We start from the raw sequence: 21909 nt of genomic DNA on the forward strand, positions 1-21909 counted from the left end.
GAGCTTTGTGCTGGCAGGATGGGAGGAGCAGATTAAAAGCCCCATCTTCTAGTTCCCTGCAGAGGAAACAAGAGCAAACTTTCTCAAGGAGTAAAGAGGCCTTTTATTTTCAAATCATCAGTATGCTTTGACTTTAAAAAAAAATTTAGACATACAGCGTGATAGCAGGCCCTTTCGGCCTATGCCATTTTGAAGGATGGGAGGAAACCGGAGCATCTGGAGGTTACCCATGCAAACACAGGAAGAATGTACAAACTCCTTAGAGACAGTGCTGGATTTGAACCCTGGTCGTGGCACTGTAGCAGCCTTGCACTAACCTTTCCGACCCTCTTTACCTAACATAAAATTCCAGATTAACAAGCCAAAATATTACCAAGTCCTTTAATCAAGTAAAGCACAAAACCTGGGAACTACAATAGGCAGGAAACAGTTTTAGAATCGGAAGCATTTCACTTCTAGTGAGCAACGATGGAGAGATGCACCTTCATCTTGAGGAGGGATGGTTTTCTTCACAATCTGATTCCAATCTGCTTCAACACTATCCACTGATGTTAGGGCTGTGTGTTTTGGCCTTATCGTGCAGAGAACAAGAAGCCCAACATCCAAAGCTTATCCCTGTGGTAACTTTCCCACAGGGGACACAGTCCAGCTATAAAATGCGATATGGGGGAGCTAACAAGTATTTTTGTGGTGATACTGGATGTGCCACTTGGAGAAAAACCTTACTACTCATGAAATGTAAACTGCATTTATAGAACATAGTCAATGTACTGTCTGACCCGCTGGGTTCCTCCAGCATTTTTGGGAAGGAAACATGGCAGATATTGTCCATTCCCTCACAAAACACAGCCCGAGAGCACCTCATATTAGGTGTCAAACCAAGTAATGGACTCCAAAATAAAAATTCAACATCCAACCATCTGTGCAGAATGAGGTAACAGGGGAGGAGGAAGCAAGGATCTGACTCTTGGACACAAATGTGAAACGTACAGAATTTTGCAGAGTGAATTATTAACACTTACTCAAACCTTCGGTTGCGAATCTCAATTTTTTTTATAAAAAAAAGACTGGAAATAAGTCAACAATTGATTATTGGAGCTGGCACCTGTTCAGAAAGAGACCTCAAAGTTCCACTGACTGAAATATATTTAATCAACTTCAGTAACAAATTGGTGGGAGCAAATATCCCAGAAGTTTAATAAAAAAAGTCTGTTTCTGTGTGCACATTGCCTGCACGCCACCCAATGTGTACTTTGAAGACCCTCTAAAAACCTATGAAGAAGCAACCTTAAACACGCAGCAATGTTCCACTGTCCCCACATTCAGTTGGAATACGAAAGGCTCCCTCCAGTCATGCTGGGATCACCTCTTCTTAAAGCCATACTTTTTCCTTTCATAGAACAGGTCCGTTTTTGAGCTGCCAAGGTTAACAATTTTCGGACATCCATCTCTCTAGGAAATAAAAAAAAAGACAAATTGAACAAGAGACGAGTAAAGTATGCAAGTGGTGTCATAATATAGAGTCCAAGAAAGCAAACAATGGAAAAGCTTTTCAACTTTTCAAATTCACAAAAGCGCTGGAGATATTGGATTGGCCACAAGCGCCTATAGGAAGCAAAGATATAAATTTTAAATTTAGATGTGCAGCACATTGACAGGCCCTTCCGGCCCATGAGCCAATGTCCACCAACTACACCCAATTAAACTACAACTTCTGCGGGAGGAAACGGAGCACCCACGCAGACACGTATAAACTCCTTGTTCAACATTGTGCTAATCACATGTATCAGGACCAAGCTCTTCATCAAGGTATGAGCAGAAAGCAAGTAGATGCCTGAATAAAAAGGTAAGGGGAGTGGGGAGGAGGGAAGGGGAAGGAGAGGACTTTCTCCACCACTTTGGTGTATTAAACTACAATCATTGGATCTGCAGACTTGCCCATTAAAGTCCAAAGATTTTGGTGTATTTTTGTGTACATAACAACAAATAGATGATTGATTCTAGAGTTATGTAGCATGGAAACCAGGTCAGTGGTCCAATATATCCACATTAACCATGTTGTCTGCCTGAACCAATCCCATTTGCCTGTATTCGGCCCACATCCCCCTAAACCATTTCTATACATACACAGATCTAAGTGCCTTTAAAAGTTGTTAGAGCTTCCTTCAGCTTTCTACAGTTGTGTGCCAAGCAGTTGTCATGATCTGGTGTGGGGGGCACCAATACCCCTTAGTGGAAAATCCACAGCCTACATCACAGGTAAAACCCTCCCCACCATCAAGAACATCTACAGGGACGCTGCCGTCGGAGATCAGCAGCGATCATCAAGGATCCACACCACCCAGCACATGCTCTGGTCTCGATGCTGCCATCAGAAAAGGTATAGGAGCCACAAGACTCACACCACCAGGTTCATGAACAACTGCTACCCCTCCACCATCAGACTCCTCAATGATGAGGAGTCAAGTGATAGAGTAGTGACTGGTCGGGAAAACCAGCCCTCTACAGGAAAATAGGAAAAAAAGTTAGGAAAAAGCAAAGCATAACAAAAATAGAATACAAGAAATAGAAGATAAAGATACAAAGAAGAGAAAAAAGATGGTGCCCAAGAAGGAGAAAGTAAGAACAAATGGAAAAAAAGTCACCAAAGAAAGAAGAAGGCCTTATCTGCACGAAGGAGCAGGACGCTGTGGTGACGAGGAGCGCCCACCCTCGAGGTCAGTGCCTGCTCTGCGGAGTCGCGACCCACCAGCCGGTCGGTGCACTACAAAAATGGCTCTCAGAGCTAAACAAAAATGCGCAATCAAAGGAGAAAGAGGACACCGGAGGGAGGGGGCTCAAGAGAGGAGCGGGCTGTCCCAGAGCAAGCAGCTGAGGGATGCCCGACACCAGGGCTCTCAGCTGGAGGGCAAGGAACAACAGATGAGCAGCACAGGAGGGGAGGACTAGCAACAAGAGGCCCAGCAAGAAGAGGCCTGACAAAGAGATACAAACAGCTCATCAGGAAAAATAGAAGAGACACAGACACAAAGAAGAGAAGAAGACACAAACAGATACAAACACAGAAGAGGAAGAAGAAGACCAAGATCTTCACAGAGAAATAAAAGGTAAAACTGATGAACAGAATATAGATAATTTTTTTTTGAAGAACAAATGAGGTCACTAAAAGAATGGTTACCATTAGAATTTAATTCAATTAAAAGAAAAATGAAAAGAACAGAAGATAAAATGCAAAGGTTAGAACTGGTAGTGACAGAAATAGGGAAAAGAGTAGAGAATGTGGAAGAATGAGAAACAGCTGTAGAAATGGAAGTCAATGACTTAAGAGAAAAATTGGAAGAAAGTGACAAAAAAATTAAAGAGACACAAGAGTCGTTATCTCAGAAAATTTATGTGTTGGAAAATTATAGTAGATGAAACAACATAAAAATAGTGGGCCTGAAGGAGGGTGAAGAAGACACAGACGTGAAGGAATTTATAAAAGAATGGATCCCAAAGGTCCTGGGAATGACAGAAATGCAGGAAGAAATGGAAATAGAAAAGGCTCACAGAACATTAGATCCAAAACCACAGACACATCAAAAACCAAGGTCCATCTTAGTAAAATTTTTGAGATACATGACAAGAGAAAATATACTGGAACTGGCAAGGAATAAAATTAGAAAAGATAATAAACCATTGGAATACAAGGGTCAAAAAATAATTTTTTACCCAGACATTAAGTTTTGAACTCTTAAAGAAGAGGAAGGAGTTTAATACAGCGAAATCAACTTTATGGAAAAAAGATTACAAATTCATATTAGGACATCCAGCCGTGCTTAAAATGTTTATACCCGAGGACCAAAACAGACAGCTCTCGGATCCAGAGAAAGCGCAAGAATTCACAGAACGTTTGCAGGACAGAAGAGATGTAACAAGAATGAAGAATGGCAATAAAGAATATATAAAAATCTAAAAACAATGTATATGTAAAGAACTAAAGAAGGAAAAGAGAAGGGAAGGAAGGGAGTGGGGGGGGGAAAAGAGAGAGAGAGTTTTGTTATGTGTTTTCTGGAGAGGGCAGGGTAGAGAGGGAATAACCATCACTGCAAAATCAGTTGACGCTGTGAACAAGATTGCAATCCAAATGAAAAGGGAAGTTGTGGTTGCCCGGCAAGGGGTAATTAATCTATGATAACCAGAGTGGGGGGGGGGGGGGGGGGGGGAGAGAAGAACTTGGGGAAGAACTTTTGGGGTTAAGGTATTAGTGGAAGTGGGAACTGCGGGGGTACTTTATGTCTTAAATGTGTTGTCGTACATTAAATATAATAAGAGGAGAGGAGTCACGTGATGGAGTAGTGGCCGGTCAGGGAACTCCAGCCTTCTCCGGAAAAGTTTAAAAAAACACACTAAACACAAAGGCACAAGAATAAAAATTAAAACAAAGTGAAAGTAAAGGTAGGAAGAAAATGGCAGCGAAGAAAAAGTCGAAAACAACAGGAAGAAGAGAAGAAGAAAGAACGTCGGAAGAAGAAGGTGAAGGGTGAAGGGCTTACCTGTCCGAGGAGGCTCAGTGGAAGTCCCGAGCTCGGGACTACAAAAATGGCTCGCGGAGCCAAGTAAAAGTGCGCATGACAAAAAAAACACTGACGGGAAGGGGGACCAGCTGAGGAGTCGATCTCCATAGCTGAGGATGACAGATGCAACACAACAAAAGGAAGAGAACACAGAAAACAACAAGAACAAGAAAGAAGAGTAAAAAGAAAACAAGGAAACAACAGATGACCAACCCAGAGGAAGAAGAAGAAGAACTTGGAGAAATGGAAGAAGAAGGGAAAGGCAAGACAATGGATATATATTTTTTTAAAGAATATATGGAATCAGTAAAAGAATGGCAATCACAAGAATTTAGTGAAATAAAAAGAAGAATTAAAAGTGCAGAAGAAAAATGAATAGAATAGAGATGGTCATGTCAGATATAGGAAAAAGAGTGGACAAGGTGGAAGAACGAGAAACAGCCATAGAAATGGAAGTAGAGGACTTAAAAAAGAAATTAGAAGAATCTAATGAAAAAGTTAGAGACACAAGAGCTGTTAGCTCAGAAGATAGATATAATGGAAAATTATAATAGAAGAAATAATATAAAGATAGTGGGCCTTAAGGAAGATGAAGGTGGCAAGAATATGAGAGAATTTATAAAAGATTGAATCCCCAGGGTCCTAGGAAGACCAGAATTACAGGAAGAGATGGAAATAGAAAGGGCACATAGATCATTAGCCCCGAAACCACAGCCACAACAAAAACCAAGATCCATTTTAGTAAAATTCTTAAGATATACAACAAGAGAAAATATATTGGAGAAAGCAATGAAGAAAATAAGAGAAGACAAAAAGCCACTGGAATACAAAGGTCAAAAAATTTTTTTCTATCCAGACATAAGTTTTGAACTCCTGAAGAAGAGAAAGGAGTTTAATACAGCAAAAACGATCCTATGGAAAAAAGGATATAAATTTATGCTAAAGTACACAGCGATACTTAAAATAGTTATTCCAGGGCAGTAAAACAGACTATTCGCGGATCCGGAGGAAGCACGAAAATTTACAGAACAACTACAAAACAGGCAGAGAGATGAAGACATGTAACGAGAGTAAAAATGACCACGAACTATATGTATGAGTGCATCCGTATTTAAAGGAAAATATATAGAGTACAGATAAGAATTAATAAGGGAATGAAAGGGAAGCGAGGAAGTAAGGAGGGAATTAAAAGAGTGACCTTTGTTATATATAAAAATTGAAATCTTTTCTGGGGGGGCTGGGTGGGGAGGAGTTAAGGTCACTGCGAAATCAGTTGACGCTTGCGAGTAAATTCGCAAATCCAAATGGAGAGGGGAGATGTGGTTGCCCGACAAGGGATAAAGCTCCAACACTTTAGACGCAGAGAAGGCCTTTGATAGAGTAGAATGGAATTATTTATTCAAAGTATTACAAAAATTCAGTTTACCAGAGAAGTATATTAATTGGATTAAAGCATTATATAAGGGGTCATTGGCGAAAGTGACAGTAAATGGATATATATCAAAGCAATTTAACTTAAGCAGATCAACAAGGCAGGGATGCCCACTATCACCCTTATTGTTCGTGTTAGCTATAAAACCACTAGCAGAATTGATAAGAACAGAAAATAAAATAAAAGGGATAAAAATAAAAGGGATAAAAATAAAAGAAAGGAATATAAAATCAGTTTATTTGCAGATGACGTTATAGTATACTTAACAGAACCAGAAATATCAATAAAAGAATTACATAAGAAATTGAAAGAATATGGAGAAGTGTCGGGTTACAAGATTAACGTAAATAAAAGTGAAGCAAGGCCAATGAATAATGCGGATTTCTCAAAATTTAAGAAAGAATCACCATTCAGATGGCAAATGCAAGCAATACGATACCTAGGTATACAAATAAATAAAAGCCTTGGCCATCTATATAAATTCAATTATTATCCACTAATGAAAAAATTACAGGACGACTTAGAGCATTGGAAAGACTTACCACTAACACTAATAGGAAGGATAAACTGTATTAAAATGAACATTTTCCCAAGGATACAATACCTATTTCAGGCATTGCCAATACACTTGACAGAGAAATTCTTCAAGGAGTTAAAGAAAATAATAAGGAATTTTTATGGAAAGGGGGGAAACCGAGGATAGCTCTAGATAAATTAACAGAATGGTATAAACAAGGAGGCTTACAACTGCCAAACTTTAAAAATTATTATAGAGCCGCACAATTAAGATACCTATCAGATTTTTATCAAACAAGGGAAAAGCCAGATTGGACTAGATTAGAACTAGATAAAATAGGGGAGAAGATACCTGAACATATATTATATAAATGGGATGAAAAATTGGTACAACGTAGGAATTCTCCAGTATTACATCATCTGCTCAATATTTGGAAGAAGATTCATGTAGAAAGGAATAAAACAAATTACCAATTACCAAAACTAATACTGACGCAAAATCAGCTAATCCCTTTTATAATAGATAACCTTTCCTTTAGAGAATGGAGAAAAAAGGGATCAAAAGAATAGAAAATTGCTTTTCAGGAAATAAATTACTATCCTTTGAACAAATGAAGGATAAATATAATATAGCTCAAGATACAGTGTTGGCATACTACCAACTGAAATCCTACTTGAAGGACAAATTGGGAAGCAGTCTGAGGTTACCAGAGGGAAGTAATTTTGAATATGTGATTACAGATACAATGATAATCAAAAATTTCATAACAAATATGTATATTAAACTGCAAGAAAAGGAGAATGAGGAAACAAATGGTAAAACAAAAATGGGAACAAGATTTAGACATAAAGATAAAGAAGGAAACATGGGAGAAGTTATGCTCTGAAACTATAAGAAATACAATAAACACGAGGTTACGTATGATACAATATAACTGGATACACAGGCTATACATTACACCTCAAAAGTTAAATAAATGGGACCCAACAGTATCTGACAGATGTTTTCGTTGTAAAAAAGAAATGGGAACAACAATTCATGCAATCTGGACGTGTGAGAAAGTGAAAAAATTTTGGGAAGATCTAAACCAGATATTAAATAAAATCACAGAAAGCAATATGCCAAAAAACCCAGAGATCTTCCTCCTAAGTAACATAAAAAACAAAGAATTTGGACTTGATTTGGATGGTGCACAAAAAAGATTTGTTAGGATAGCTCTAGCCGTAGCAAAAAAAATGTATTATGTCAGCCTGGAAATCAGAAGATAACTTGAGAATACAACAATGGTATATAGAAATGAATAAATGTATTCCATTAGAAAAAATAACATATAATTTAAGAAATAATATTACAATATTTGAACAAATATGGGAGCCATACATGAAACACAATAGATAAAACCTACCGGAGTTCATCTACCACCTAAAATGACAGAAGAAGGAAATGAAAAGAATGGACTCAGTGGAATTTCTTGTTTATTTTTATTGAGTGACAACATTGTTTGACGGGTTTAATGTATCTTAGATTCTGTACTTTAAATGAATGGGAGGGGAGGTAGGGATGGTGGGATGGGAAGAGGGAGGGGGGGAGAAAACGACACTGTATATATTTGAAAAGAAAAATGTATGTATCTTGATCAATGTGGTTTATAGTGTGAAAAATAAAAAATTTAAAAAAAAAAGTGTAATAAGAGAAAATTAAGAAATGAAAATGGTGGCGAAGAGGTGGAAAAGAGGTGTATGCAAGATATAAGATGGCCATGTTGAACTATATGACTATAAACATTAATGGAATACATAACCAAATTAAAAGGAAGAGGCTACTAAATTTATTGAAGAAGGAAAAAAAATAGATATAGTATTTGTGCAGGAAACACATCTAACTGAAGTGGAACATAACAAATTAAAGAGTGACTGGGTTGGGTAGGAGATGCAATGGCAACATCTTATAACTCAAAAGCTAGAGGGGTAGCCATACTAGTTAACAAAAATGTACCAATCAAAATAGGAGGAAATAATAGATCCAGCAGGGAAGTATGCAATGATAAAGTGTCAGATATACTCAGAATTTTTGAATTTGCTCAATATACATGCGCCTAACGAGGAGGATCAAAAGTTTATGCAGGATATTTTTTTTTTGAAGAATGCAGACACATGGAAATATATTGATAGGAGGGGATTTTAACCTTAATTTGGACCCAATGTTGGATAAAACTGGACAAAAGACAAGTAAAAATAAAGTAGCCAAATTTATGATTAAATCAATGCAGGAAATGAAAATGAATAAATGTATTCCATTGGAAAAAATAACAATTTAAAAAAATAAAGTCACAATGTTTGAGCAAATTTGGGAACCATACATGGAACATATCAGAGAGAGCTTGCCTACGACCTCCATCCCCTAAAATGAGAATGAAAATGATAAAAATACAAAACGACTAGATTCAGTGTGTAAATAAATAGATGACGCATTTTTCTGGTTTACTTTCCTTTGTGTGAAAATACTGTTTTATAGTTTTATTGTATTGCAGATGTTGAATATTTATGGGTTTTGGAGGGAGGTGGGTAGAAGGGAGGGAGGGAAAGGGGGAAAAAAGGGGAGAAAAGACCACTGTAAATTTAATGAGAAACGTTTGTACATATTTGGTTGATATGGTTCACAGTGTGAAAAATTAAAATAACAAAAACCTCAATGATAAACTCAATCCGGGACTCACTTAGAGCCTTTATTGAGTTTTTTCTTTTCTTTCTGATTTGCAGAGTTTGTTTACATTTCTTAATTTGTTTACATGTGAATGTTTTTTTTTGCACTACCAGTAAGTGGCAGTTCTGCTTTGCCAGCAGGAAAACAAATCTCAGAGTTATATGTGATGTCATGTATGTACTCTGACAATAAATCTGACAACTGAATCTATGGCAGCTTGTTCCGCATCCATCAACCTTTCCCCTCCGGCCTCTTTTAAATCCTTTCCCTCTCACCTTAAACCAAGATTCAAGATTCAATTTTTGTCTGCTATGAGGTAGACAAATTTGCCATTGGCAATAATTGCCTGAAGCGCCTCTTACAGTCAGAGAAAGAAAAGCAAGTCCTCTCAGAGTCATCGAGTGTCTGTCAATTCACCTCCAGAGCCGCCACAGCACCTGCATAAGATGCCGTAGGTGGTTAATAAGGGATTACTTAAGGTGGTATGTGAGTGTGTGGGGGGGGGGTGGGGAATTGTTGAGAACCACTGACTTTAACCTAAACCCTCGTTTTACACTCCCCTCAATTAAGATAGTTACTATTCACCTAATCTCTGCCCCTCATGAATTTATAATCTTCTACAAGGTCTCTGCTCAGCCCTTGTTCCCGAGGGAACAAAGTCCAGTTTATGAAGCCTCAGCATGTAATTCAAGCCCTCTAGTACTGCTGACATCCTTGTGAATCTATCTGCATCTTTTCCAGCTCAATGACAATCAAAACTGTGCATAACACACCCAGAGTAGTTTTGTACGTCAGATCTGAGCAACAGCCTGTTGGAATTGATTCAACATTTAGGGAGACAATTGTCCCTCCCGCAAAGTTGGGTTGAGAAGTTTGGAACTCTCCGCTGATCTTACCAGAAATTCTCTTTTAAATATTTTTATTGAGTTTAACATATTAACATATACCGTAAACTTACATTCAAAATTTAGAACACATAACAAGTCATCTCATACACATTCAAGAATAAAAAATCTGAATAGAACTACATTTGACAGTTCCTTAATCGACATGAGAAACAAGTTATTGAATTAATCTATGATAACCATGTTGAAACACTTATGTGGCAAAATTAATCCAAGTAAAAAGTGATTAAAAAATCCCTACAAACTAAATCTAATCTAACTCTTCCCTCTAATCAAGGTAACCTTTGTAAGAGAAAAGGGAAATCATATATCAAATAGTGACCTCCAGACATCGGACAGAGAATCTCCGGAACATTCAAAATTCTTAATTCTTCCAATCATAACCATAATTTATGAATGGGCCACACATCTTTACAAATGGAAACTTTCTATCTTTAATGCTGTATCTAATTTTCTCTAAGCTTAAATAGGACATTACATCATATAATCGCTATGTATGGGTAGATAAAGAGTCATCTTTCCATTTCAATAAAATTGTTTGTCTGGCTATCAGCATGGTAGAGGGTAAAACTTTCTCCCGAGATGCAGACAGAAGTATATTTGGCTCGCGTGAAAAACTAAACAAGGTGTGACAGAACATAGATATGTTTTTGGGAGATAAATTGGGGCAGGTTTTTTTTTAAGTGTAGATCACATACAAACATTTTAAAACAGATCTTATTTAAAATACTGGAGCTCTGCTCATGCTCGACAGGCTGGCGCCGAGCCTTTGTAAACGCTTTGGAGAGTGCCCAAGAGACTTCACTAATGGATTCTTGTTTACAAAAAGGCAACAGATGAAATAACTTGTCGGAGCCGCAGATTGTCTGGAGGGGAACTTGCTGTTCTAAGAGGGTCATGTAGTTTTTGCAAATAGAGAGAGTAAAACAAGCTTTCTCTCAGAGAGAAAAATCAGTTCTACAGTTTAGCAGCAGCAATTGGGACTGGAACAGTACAAGCTGGCAAGCTTGTGGAAAACCCCATTTGGAAGATGGGTTGTGAGTGCTTAGTTCAGCCTGGTCAAAGCACTTGTGGTTCATGCAAGAGGAGAGGACTGGCTGTCTAATGTTTCACTTGCAATAAGAAAAACAAAAAGGAATTCTGTGGTAACCTGAAAGAGGTTATCATCTGGAGAACCCTGAGGGGGAAAGTTTCTTCGGTAAGTCACTGAAGTGGCTGATTAAAAAAAGGAATCAGTTGTGGGTATCCAGCATACAACAAATCTCTCTGAAAACCGACAACAATCTTCCTGAGCGGTAACCAGTGAACCTGGAGAAATGAGAAGTGAGATTGGACAGTGAATCAAAGAACCTTTCTGGACATACACGTGCGCTTAGAATTAGAAGGGTGTTAAGTTAGGTTAGTTAAGTCAACAGCAATAAGTTAGAGTGTGATTCTGTTTTCATGCTTAAAGATAATTAAAAGCAACTATTGTTTAAGTAACCATTTGTCTTGGTGAATATCTATTGCTGCTGGATTTTGGGGTCCTCTGGGCTCGTAACAATGGACGGTTCTATTTTGATCTTAAAAATCATTGATAAAGTTTGAAAAATGTCTTTCCAAAATCTCTCTAAATGTGGGCACTCCTAAAACGTATGGATCAATGAAACTTCAAACATTTTACACTTCTCATATAATGGATCAATATCTGCATAAAAATGAAATAATTTAAGTTTGGATGTATGTGTTCTATGTACCACCTTAAATTGCAATAAGCAGTGTCTTGCACAAAATGAAGAATCATTAATCAAGCTGAGAGTAGAGTACAAATCTTCATCTGAAAATGTTATGTTCAAATCTTGTTCCTAATCATTCTTAATCCCAGCCATTGAGGCTGATCTTAAATTCAATAAATCACTGTGAAGATATTAATCCACCATGAAAATAACCACGTGAAGAAATGAATCAAGTATATCAAGAAATTCTAAAACAGGATAATTGGTGCCAAATTCTGCTGGAAAGTGAACGTGCAGGAAATGGTAAGAAAGATGGGGGTAAGCTGCCAATACCCTCTAAAGTGGGATTCTGTGGAAAGGAAGCTCTGGCTTGGTTTGTGATTTTATAACCACATCACTGCATACAATTTCAGAGCATTCTGGCTGGTTGAATCATTGTCTGGTACAGAGGTGCCAACAGTCAAGACAATAAAAAAACTCCAGAGGGTCACTAACTCAGCCTGTAACATCATGGGCACCAGACTTCACTCCTTCAAGGACATCTACAAGAGGCGGTATCTTAAGAAAGCAGCCCCCATCCTCAGACCCCCACCACCCAGGCCATGCCCTCTTCACTCTGCTATCAGGAAGGAGGCACAGGAGCCTGAAGATGAGCACCCAGTAGCACAAGGACAGCATCTTCCTGGCTGCCATCAGATTTCTGAATGAACAATGAAACACAGACACTACCTGACTTTGTCGTTTTCTTGTACTATTTTTATTTAATTTTGTAAGATTGTTTAAACAAATGTTTGCACGGTGACGCTGTTGCAAAACAACAAATTTCATGAATGGTTCATGACAATAAATTCAGATTCTGAGAAAGCTTTCAAAACAATGATTCAAGGTTTGAAGGCACATGAATCGGATCCCAAGATCAACCTCATTTGAAGTTGGAAACCAACAACGATTATTGTTGGTATCTGCATGCCTCAACAGCTCAGTCCATTCCAGTTGCTACTGAGGAATTAGATCACGTTATGTTCCAAAGGAAGTTCTCTGCATACTTACATCCTTTTCCTGGATTGTGCACTCCTTGCAGTAGTAGGCGTCAGAGACTCCAGGGCCGCCACAGATCACACACCGGCCCTGGTAGGACCCATAGTTGCACTCGTCACAGATCCGCACTAGCGTGCAAGGCCTGACGTAGGAGTCGCAGATCACACATTTACCATCACCTGAGGAAAAGGCAATAAAGACAGGACATTTCAAAAAGTTTCATAGACAATGGATTAGCTTTTAAGACCCATCAACTTGTGATGATGGGCAAAATGTATGGATACTGTGGACAGAAAGTCAGGGTGACTATTAATTAATACACAGCTATTGGAACATCTGAGCCAATACACAGTGCACAACAGGCAATGAATTCAACCATTAGTTATCTTGCTTTACTGGCATTATTTTGAAGAGGTTGGGGAAAGAAGGGTTAATTATGTTGGGAAACCACCATTTACTTTTGGCAAACAAGGAGAAGCTGGAGGGACTCAGTGGATCAGACAGCGTCCATGGGTCTTCAGACATCTGCCCGAGCTGGTGTCTTAAGAAAGCAGCCTCCGTCCTTCAAGGACCCTCACCACCCAGGCCATGCCCTCTTTACTACCATCAGGAAGGAGGTACAGAAGCCAGAAGACCCAACTGTACAAAAACAGCTTCTTCCCCTCTGTCATTTTCAAGATTTCTGAATGGAAATCCATTCTGAATGGAAATGAAGATCCAGCTGCGCTGGATGGGTCACGTCTCCAGAATGGAGGACCATCGCCTTCCCAAGATCGTATTATATGGCGAGCTCTCCACTGGCCACCGTGACAGAGGTGCACCAAAGAAAAGGTACAAGGACTGCCTAAAGAAATCTCTTGGTGCCTGCCACATTGACCACCGCCAGTGGGCTGATAACGCCTCAAACCGTGCATCTTGGCGCCTCACAGTTTGGCGGGCAGCAACCTCCTTTGAAGAAGACCGCAGAGCCCACCTCACTGACAAAAGGCAAAGGAGGAAAAACCCAACACCCAACCCCAACCAACCAATTTTCCCTTGCAACCGCTGCAATCGTGTCTGCCTGTCCCGCATCGGACTTGTCAGCCACAAACGAGCCTGCAGCTGACGTGGACTTTTTACCCCCTCCATAAATCTTCATCCGCGAAGCCAAGCCAAAGAAAGAAAGGAATGGACAATAAACCACAGACACTGCCTCACTTCCTCTTCTTTTGCACTAATTAAAAAAAAATGTAGTAGCAATTTGCACCAATATTTTTATTGATTTTTCACAAATAAACATGCATATACAAAACATTTATGGAATACATAATATTAGCGACAAATTAGATAACTCACCAAACTTTAAAAAAAATCACAACCATAATATAAAATTACATCATTAAAGATTTTTTTAAAAATTACGTACAGTGTGATTCGAGAGCAAAATTCAAATGTCACATGAAGTGATGGTTGTTGACTAGGTGCCATTACAACACCTCGCAAGGAAGCCGGAGCAATTTTCCATAGCAAGAGGAAAAATAAACAATCCTTGCATTTTCCTGTAGCACACCAGAGGATGTTGCTCTATCTTGTAATGATTTATATTTCAATTTGTTAAATGCACAGTGGAGCAGAACAGAGGCCCAATTCCAAATGTCAATTTTGACTGAAGATAAAGTGAACGTTGAACATTACAGCACAGTACTAGCCCTTCGGACCTCAATGTTGTGCCGACCTATATATTCCTCTATTAAAAATACTCAAAATCCTCCCTGCACCGTAACCCTCTATTTTCGTTTCATCCATGTGCCTGTCTAAGAGTCCCTTAAATGCCCCTGATGTTTCAGCCTCCACCACCAAATCTCCGATGATCTGTCCTGGGACCTCCACGTCAATGCAATCATGAAAAAGGCTCACCAGTCACTAAACTTCATGAGGAGCGCGAGGAGATTTGATATGACGCCAAAGACCCTTGCAAATTTCTACAGATAGATCACGGAGAGCATTCTGACTGGTTGCATCACTGCCTGGTGGGAGGAGCCAATGCACAGGACAGGAAGAATCTACAGAGAGTTGTCAACTCAGCCAGCACCATCATGGCATGAGTTTTCACTACAATTAGGACATCTACAAGGGGTGGTGTCTCTATCCTCAAGGACCCTCACCACCCAGGCCGTGCCCGCTTCACTCTGCTGCCATCAGGAAGGAAGTACAGGAGCCTGAAGACGAGCACTCTGCAGCACAAGGATAACTTCTTCCCCTCCCCCATCAGATTTCTGAATGGACAGTGACCCACAGACACTACCTCACATTCCCTTCTTTGCACTCTTTTTGAAATGTAATTTATAGCTGCTGCAAAACAAATTTTGTAACATGTTCATGATAATAAATTCTGATTCACAAGTTGATGATGTGTCAAAGCACTTTTTAGCTGGGGTGCATACATAGTCAATGTGAGAAGACAAAGAAAATAAACATTATTTTATTTTGGACTGCCGGAATGATCTATATTATTAAATAAGAGTGAATGGTCTCCAGGTTCATTGAACAGTTCATGACTGCTTAGTACTGAAAAAAAGTTTAAAACTAGAGGGCATCAACCCAAACAAAAGTGTTACGAAACTCCAAATGTTTCCATTTTGGTACCCCTTTTCAGTTGTCTTCTCCCTCTCTCTTCAAGTACATATCCCTTTGAAAGTCTTTATTGAACTGCCACAGCCATTCAAGAGGCACATTATTAACTGTAACAACTTAGAATGCAACTCCAAAATACAAATCAGGGGCTCTCAATTTTCCTCAGAGCTTAAATATAACCTCCTTACAGACTTTTGTTTTACAAAAAAAACCATCCTCAATTTAAAACACAATTTCACTTAGTCAACACTTGCAAATCTCTGCAACCTTAGCACCATTCTGATTTGAGTATCTTAAACCTTCTACCTACAGTAGTTCTGATGCAGGGAGAAAAACAGATAGTGATTGGGTGTGGTGTGACAATTATAAAGACAGTTTACCAGGTTTGCATTCCATCTCTAACCAGCTTGACTGGACATCTAGTGCAGGCCTTAGCTTTGGGCTGTGTGAATCCTGCACATCCATGCAAGAGCAGACATGTCAATGCATGAACAAGAACCAGCATTTAAATCGCACATCTCACACATTTATTCATAATCAATCAATTGTCCTTGAAATGTAGTCGATGTTCTACAGAAAAAGACAAGGGAACAAATGTCCAATCAAACGGGCTGCACGGTTAGCGCAAACACGATTCCAGCGTCAGCACCTGGGTTTGAATCTGGCGCTGGCTGCAAGGGGCTTGTATGTTCTCCCTGTGTCTGTGTGAGTTTCCTCAGGTCCTCCGAAATGTAGAGGCTGTAGGTTAATTGGTGTATTTGGGGGGGTGTCACAGGCTCGTGGGCCAGAAGGGCATGTTACCATGCTGACCATCTAAATTTAAATCAAAATCCCAAAAAAGGCAAACAAGATAAATTACCTAACTATATTTTTTGGTCATATTATTTAAGAGAAAATTAAGAGCTTCATTTCAGAACAAACCAAAATGCTTCATAATTAATTAAATAGTAACCCATCTAATATGGAAATCAGGACAGTCCATTTGAAGGCTGTAAGATTCCACGTTTTTGTAATAGCACGAAACAACCCCCTTAATATAATCTTCAAGCGATGATCCAGATTTTTATGCTCAAATCTCTGGGATGAAGCTTGAACCTTGACAATGACCTTGCTGATCAACAGCAAGAATGTCATCTGAGGGCCAGAGAGAAAGTTTTTAGTGCAGCATTCTCAGCAGTGAACTACTGTGCTAACCTTGGCTTTATATCTAAAAAACTGGTCTTTCTGCCTCAGATTTAAACCTTGGACAAATAGATGATAGTAAAAGGATGCCGGTAATTCCCAATCTGTGCTACCAGGCAAGACACTGTTTTCATGCCAGAATGGATAAAAAGTATGGAAGCAAAATCAAGCTAAAACATTTGTATCTGAAATTGCAACAAATCACCTGCTGATCCCATTTCCTTGGAAAATATAAAGACATTAACCCTTTTGACTCTGACCAATTGAGTGCTGACTGCATCCATGGGTAAACTATAGTATGAAAGATTAAACATCAGAATGAACCAGCTGGTGGTTGGGTACACAACCAGTTGCGGTAAAAGGTAACATGGAGTCTATGTGCTTGTTGGTAGTCCCTGAAAACAGGGACATGGAGTCCCAAAGGGTTAACAGAAATCATATTTTGTCATAAAATTTTTTCCAATGCTCTGCAAAACAGCCGGGCAGCAGGTTTGAAAATTTGATTAAAAAGCACATCAGTTCCCCATTGAAGAGGAGTGGAATTTTCCATTACTGCATTCCAAGGAGTTCTACTCCTGGCCACAGCTTTGCTCTTCTCATCACTGCTGCTCTTGTACAAACACAACACTTCAGAACTCATCTACATCTACAGAAAAACAGTGATGGACCATGTTTTCATTCTAATTAAATACAAACGCTGGAGAAATGCAAGAGATCAAACTGTGTACTTTATATAGCAAAGATAAAGCTACATAGTTAAGGTTTTGGGCTCAAGTCCTTCATTAAGATATGAGCAAAATGCACGCAGGCTCCTGAGAAAGGATATGTATGTCCTGTACAAAGTGAAAGGAGCCAAGTGCAGAACAAATCCTTTCTCAGGCTGAAATATTGATTATACATGTTTACCTTTGCTTTATAAAGTACACTATTTGACCTGCTGCGTTTCTCCAGCATTGAGTTTTTTTCTTCAACCACGGTATCTGCAGTCTTTACTCCTTTTATTCTAATATTGCATTTAAAATCAACAAGAACCATTCGACTGAAGAGGTACTTGGTCTTCAAGTATCACAGAATGAACTCCAAAGGACACAGTCTTGCACAACACCTTGATTGGAATATAAATTTTAATTGTTTAATTAAGAGATACAGCACAGCATGGTAACCAACCTGTGATGACCAAATACACCTACGTGATCAATCAACTTACTAACCCAGTACGACTTTGGGATATGGGAAGAAACCAGAGCACTCAGAGGAAACGCATGTGGACACAGGGAGAGTGTATGAACTCTTTACAGACAGCATTGGATTTGAACCTGGGCCATTGGTACTGCAGTAGTGTTGGGCTAACTACTACACCGATCATGACGCCCAGCAACATGTTCTGTCCTGCCTTGGTGTCACATTGCTTACAGCCATCCAAAGTTCAAAACCCAGTTCTCCTTTTGAAGTTGAATGAAAAAGTCTGCAGATGCTGGGGTCAAGCACAGTACAAAAACATGCTGGAGAAACTCAAGAGTAAGATGGTAAGAAAAGGGTGATCAATATTTCAGTCCTGGGCCTTTCTTCAAAACAACCTTTTCACCCCACATTTCTACTTTGGTCATTTCTCACCTCTCTGTGCATTCACAATTTACAAGCTGCTTTTTTAAAACTGCTTTGTATGAGCCAGTTTCTCCTCTCCCTCCTGAGTATGCAACTGTTGGGAGGCTTTTCATAGAGAGATTGCACAAGAGGCCCTGTTTGCCTGTTTAATGAATGCAAAGATCAAACAGTCCTACTCAAAGAAGTTGGGGGGGGGTTCTGGAATCGCTGCCAACTTACTTCCTTTAACCAAAAAAATTTAAATTGTCATTTATCTCATTAGGTGTGTGGAATATTGCCAAGTACAAAGTAGTTGCCACATATCATCTACATAACAGTTCAGAAAACAATTAATTGACTGTGATGGAGTCTTGGGTACTCATATGACACAGGTAACACAAATGCATTAACATTTCTTTTTAATTAAAAAAAATTTAGACATGCAGCACAGTAACAGGCCTTTCTGCCTGTGCCACCCGATTATACCCAATTGACCTGCAACCCCAGTACATTTTGAAGGGTGGGAGGAAACCAGAGCACCTGGAGGAAACCCACATAGGCATGGGGAGAATTTACAAACTCCTGATAGACAGCGCGGGATTTGAACCCTGATCTTGGTTGGTGGTGCTGTAACAGCGTTGCACTAACCGCCACACTAACCATGCTACATCTTTAATGTAGCATCAATTTTACGTTGGAGGAAGAGAACATCAGGCACAACATTCTGAGAAAATTTAATACCGAATCAGAGGGAGACCTGGCTAAACAGGTACAAGAAAAATTAACAAAGTAGAAAATGACAGCCTTACGGAGTAATAAATCACCAGGATTGAATTGTTTATATCCTCAAGAGTCTTAAAAGTTGTATGCAGGAATATTTTAGGTGATGGACCAACAATTTTCAAAATTCCCTTATTTTGAGAACTGAGTCATTGCCCTAAACCAGGGGTTTCACCCTTTTTTCTTCTCCACTCACATGCCACCTTAAATAATTCCATACCAACCACAGACCATCTATAAGCATCCTATGCAATAGGTACTCTGTGGATAAGGGATTACTTAAGGTGGTATTTGAGTGGAAAAAAGGTTGAGAACCACTGTCCTGAAACCTGAGGTCAAGGAATTTGACTTAGTTTAGGATTCCAGAGTTAAGGATGGAGGGACATTTTACAAATTAGATCAGAAAGATTTTTGATGAGATAGAAAGCCTACACATCCATGTTTGCAAATGGGACAAAGTCTGGACATATTGCATGTGTATTGGCCGAGCATTAAATTGCAAAGGGATATTAATAGCTTGAGCAACAAGGTAATATCGTGCCAAATGGATTTTATCTGAGGCAATGCGAGGTCATGTACATTGGACTAAATAGGAAACAGAAGATTTGCAAAGTGGTGAAAGGCTAAAAGCAGTAGGTGGCCTAGAGGGATTTGAGAGCTTACGTACATAGATCGTTTAAATGTCATGAGCAGAAAATTGGTCTGCAACAGGATCCCATTACCAGTCATATCTTCCCCTCTCCGCCTTCTGTGACTCCCTTGTGCACTCATCCCTCCACACCAATTGCTCCCTTGGGACCTTCCCTTGTAGCCGCAGGAAGCACCACACGCACCCACGCCACCATTCGGGGCTCCAAATAGTCCTTCATTTGTGTATCCGCGGGAGTGATTCACTGCAACTGGTGCTCCCTTTGTGGCCTTCTCTACATTGGAGAGACGGGATGCAAACTGGGAGATCACTTTGTTGAGCACCTTGCTCTTTCCGCATCAGTGACCGGGGATCTCCCAGTGACCAACCACTTCAATCCTGCGTCACCCTCCCATAGTCACATGTCTGTCCATGGCCTCATGTACTACCCCACTAAGACCATCCATAAATTGGAGAAACAACACTTGATTTTCCATCTGGGCACTCTCCAACTGGAAGGCATTAACATAGACGCCTCTGGTTTCTGTTCTCACTCCCCTTTCCTCTTTCTAGCCTTTCGGACCATGCTCATCCCCCCTGCCCCTCTCTATACTATTTTGTTCAGGCACCTGTCTACATGTTGCTCATACCTTGATGAAGGGCTCAAGATTGAAGCGTTGGTTATGTCCTTTTATCTTTGCTATATAAAGTACACTGTTTGACCTGCTGAGTTTCACCAGCGTTGTGTTTCTGCTTAGATGAATTAAATGCTGATCTACATCTAGAGAGTCAAATGAAAAGTTATCCTGTAGCAATCAAAAGCCCTGGTTAGATCCCATCTGTGAAAGGCTCCGCACAGATTGGTGTGAATGCCCCAAAAAGATTTGAGGGGTGAAATCAGGGGTGTCAAACTCAAATTCACAGAGGACCAAAATTTAAAACTTGGACTAAGTCATGGGCCAAACTAAACATTTAATGAAAATTTTCAATAACCTTCTTTCAACATATGTAATGTTAAACTTTTTATTAAAATAAATGTTTAATAATAGTTTTGGTTAAACTCTTTCCAGAAGAAGCATTAACAAATGAGAAATTAAATATTCAATAAATAATATTTCTCTATAGCCTTTAAGCTCCTTTTAAATGTATTTTTTTTCACAAGCCAACAAGTCAAAAAAAATAACAACTTGCTTCAATGAAAATCCAATCTTTCAACTATGAACAGTCCAAAGTTAACCAAAGAAAATATTAATCCAAGCTTAGCTTGCTACACTGTGATTTACTCTGATGCACCTGGGTCTAAACCAGATACTTGGCATCTCTTCTTAGATGCAAGTTAATCAAACTCTGAGTTTGCCTCCCACCTGTCTTGAAAGGTCCTGTTTTCTGTCTTTCATTTGGCCATTTTTCGTAAGGGGTTTATTACATGTGAGTTAGGCGACAGGTCGCAGACGCTAATGAAAGTAAAGGGAGGAGGTAGGGGCGATTAGCGGGCTGACGCCAATGCATTTGCAGAGCATCCTGGGATTTGTAGTATTAGCTGTGCATGCGCTATACTGGCGCGGCGGCCAGCGGGCCAGCTCTAATACATATTTGATATGATCTTGCGGGCCAAATATAATTATATCACGGGCCAAATTTGGCCCGCGGGCCTGAGTTTGACATGTGTGGGTTAAACAAACAAGTTTTACAGGACTCTAACCACACACAAGAACTACAACACCAATCCTTCTGCAGAAGGGGCCATTGCAGAGACGGGGCAGCACAAGACATTGGACAAAGCAATGGAAAACAAGGCAGGTCATTCATTCATCACCAAGAACGCTTGGGCGCCAATGAAAAACCACAAGAATTCTCAAAATGCAAACACCACAATCGAAATGCTGACTAGACCAACTGCTTAATTAACGGCAACACAGGCTCTCCAAAACAAGAAGAAAGAGAAAATTGCAACGAATAGAACTTAAATATCGATTTCATTGACTAAAGTGCAGCAGCTGAAATGGAAAAATTAATGGCACAGGAGAGCAAGGTCACATGCGTCAACACTGGACAGAAGAAGAAATTTGGGGTAGTGGGTTCATAAAATGGAAAAGCATTAAAGGTCGCTCTTCGGCCAACTCACAAAGCAGCTCACAAGCTTCACCCCTGTTTCTGTTGCCCTGTAAGTGTTTCTTAATCAAACCCCAGTGAAATCTGTCTTCACCACATTAACAGGCAGCGCATTTCAGATTTCCAGCATGCACATTTCATCCT

At 39.6% G+C, this 21909-nt stretch overlaps 1 protein-coding gene across 1 annotated transcript in view; it reads right to left on the reverse strand.

The window, feature by feature from the left end:
• Positions 1-367: 367 nt before the first annotated feature.
• phf5a (PHD finger protein 5A) overlaps positions 368-21909 on the reverse strand; it is a 39318-nt gene continuing 17776 nt past the window's right edge. Inside the window, exons 3-4 of the mRNA XM_069909839.1 lie at positions 12879-13045; positions 368-1452 (exon numbers count right to left, since the gene is read on the reverse strand). Of these exons, the coding sequence (XP_069765940.1) occupies positions 1363-1452; positions 12879-13045 (257 nt within the window). The 3' untranslated portion in view covers positions 368-1362. The remainder of the gene's footprint in view (positions 1453-12878; positions 13046-21909) is intronic.

This window comes from Narcine bancroftii, chromosome 13 (genome assembly GCF_036971445.1).
Source record: "Narcine bancroftii isolate sNarBan1 chromosome 13, sNarBan1.hap1, whole genome shotgun sequence".
NCBI lineage: Eukaryota > Metazoa > Chordata > Chondrichthyes > Torpediniformes > Narcinidae > Narcine > Narcine bancroftii.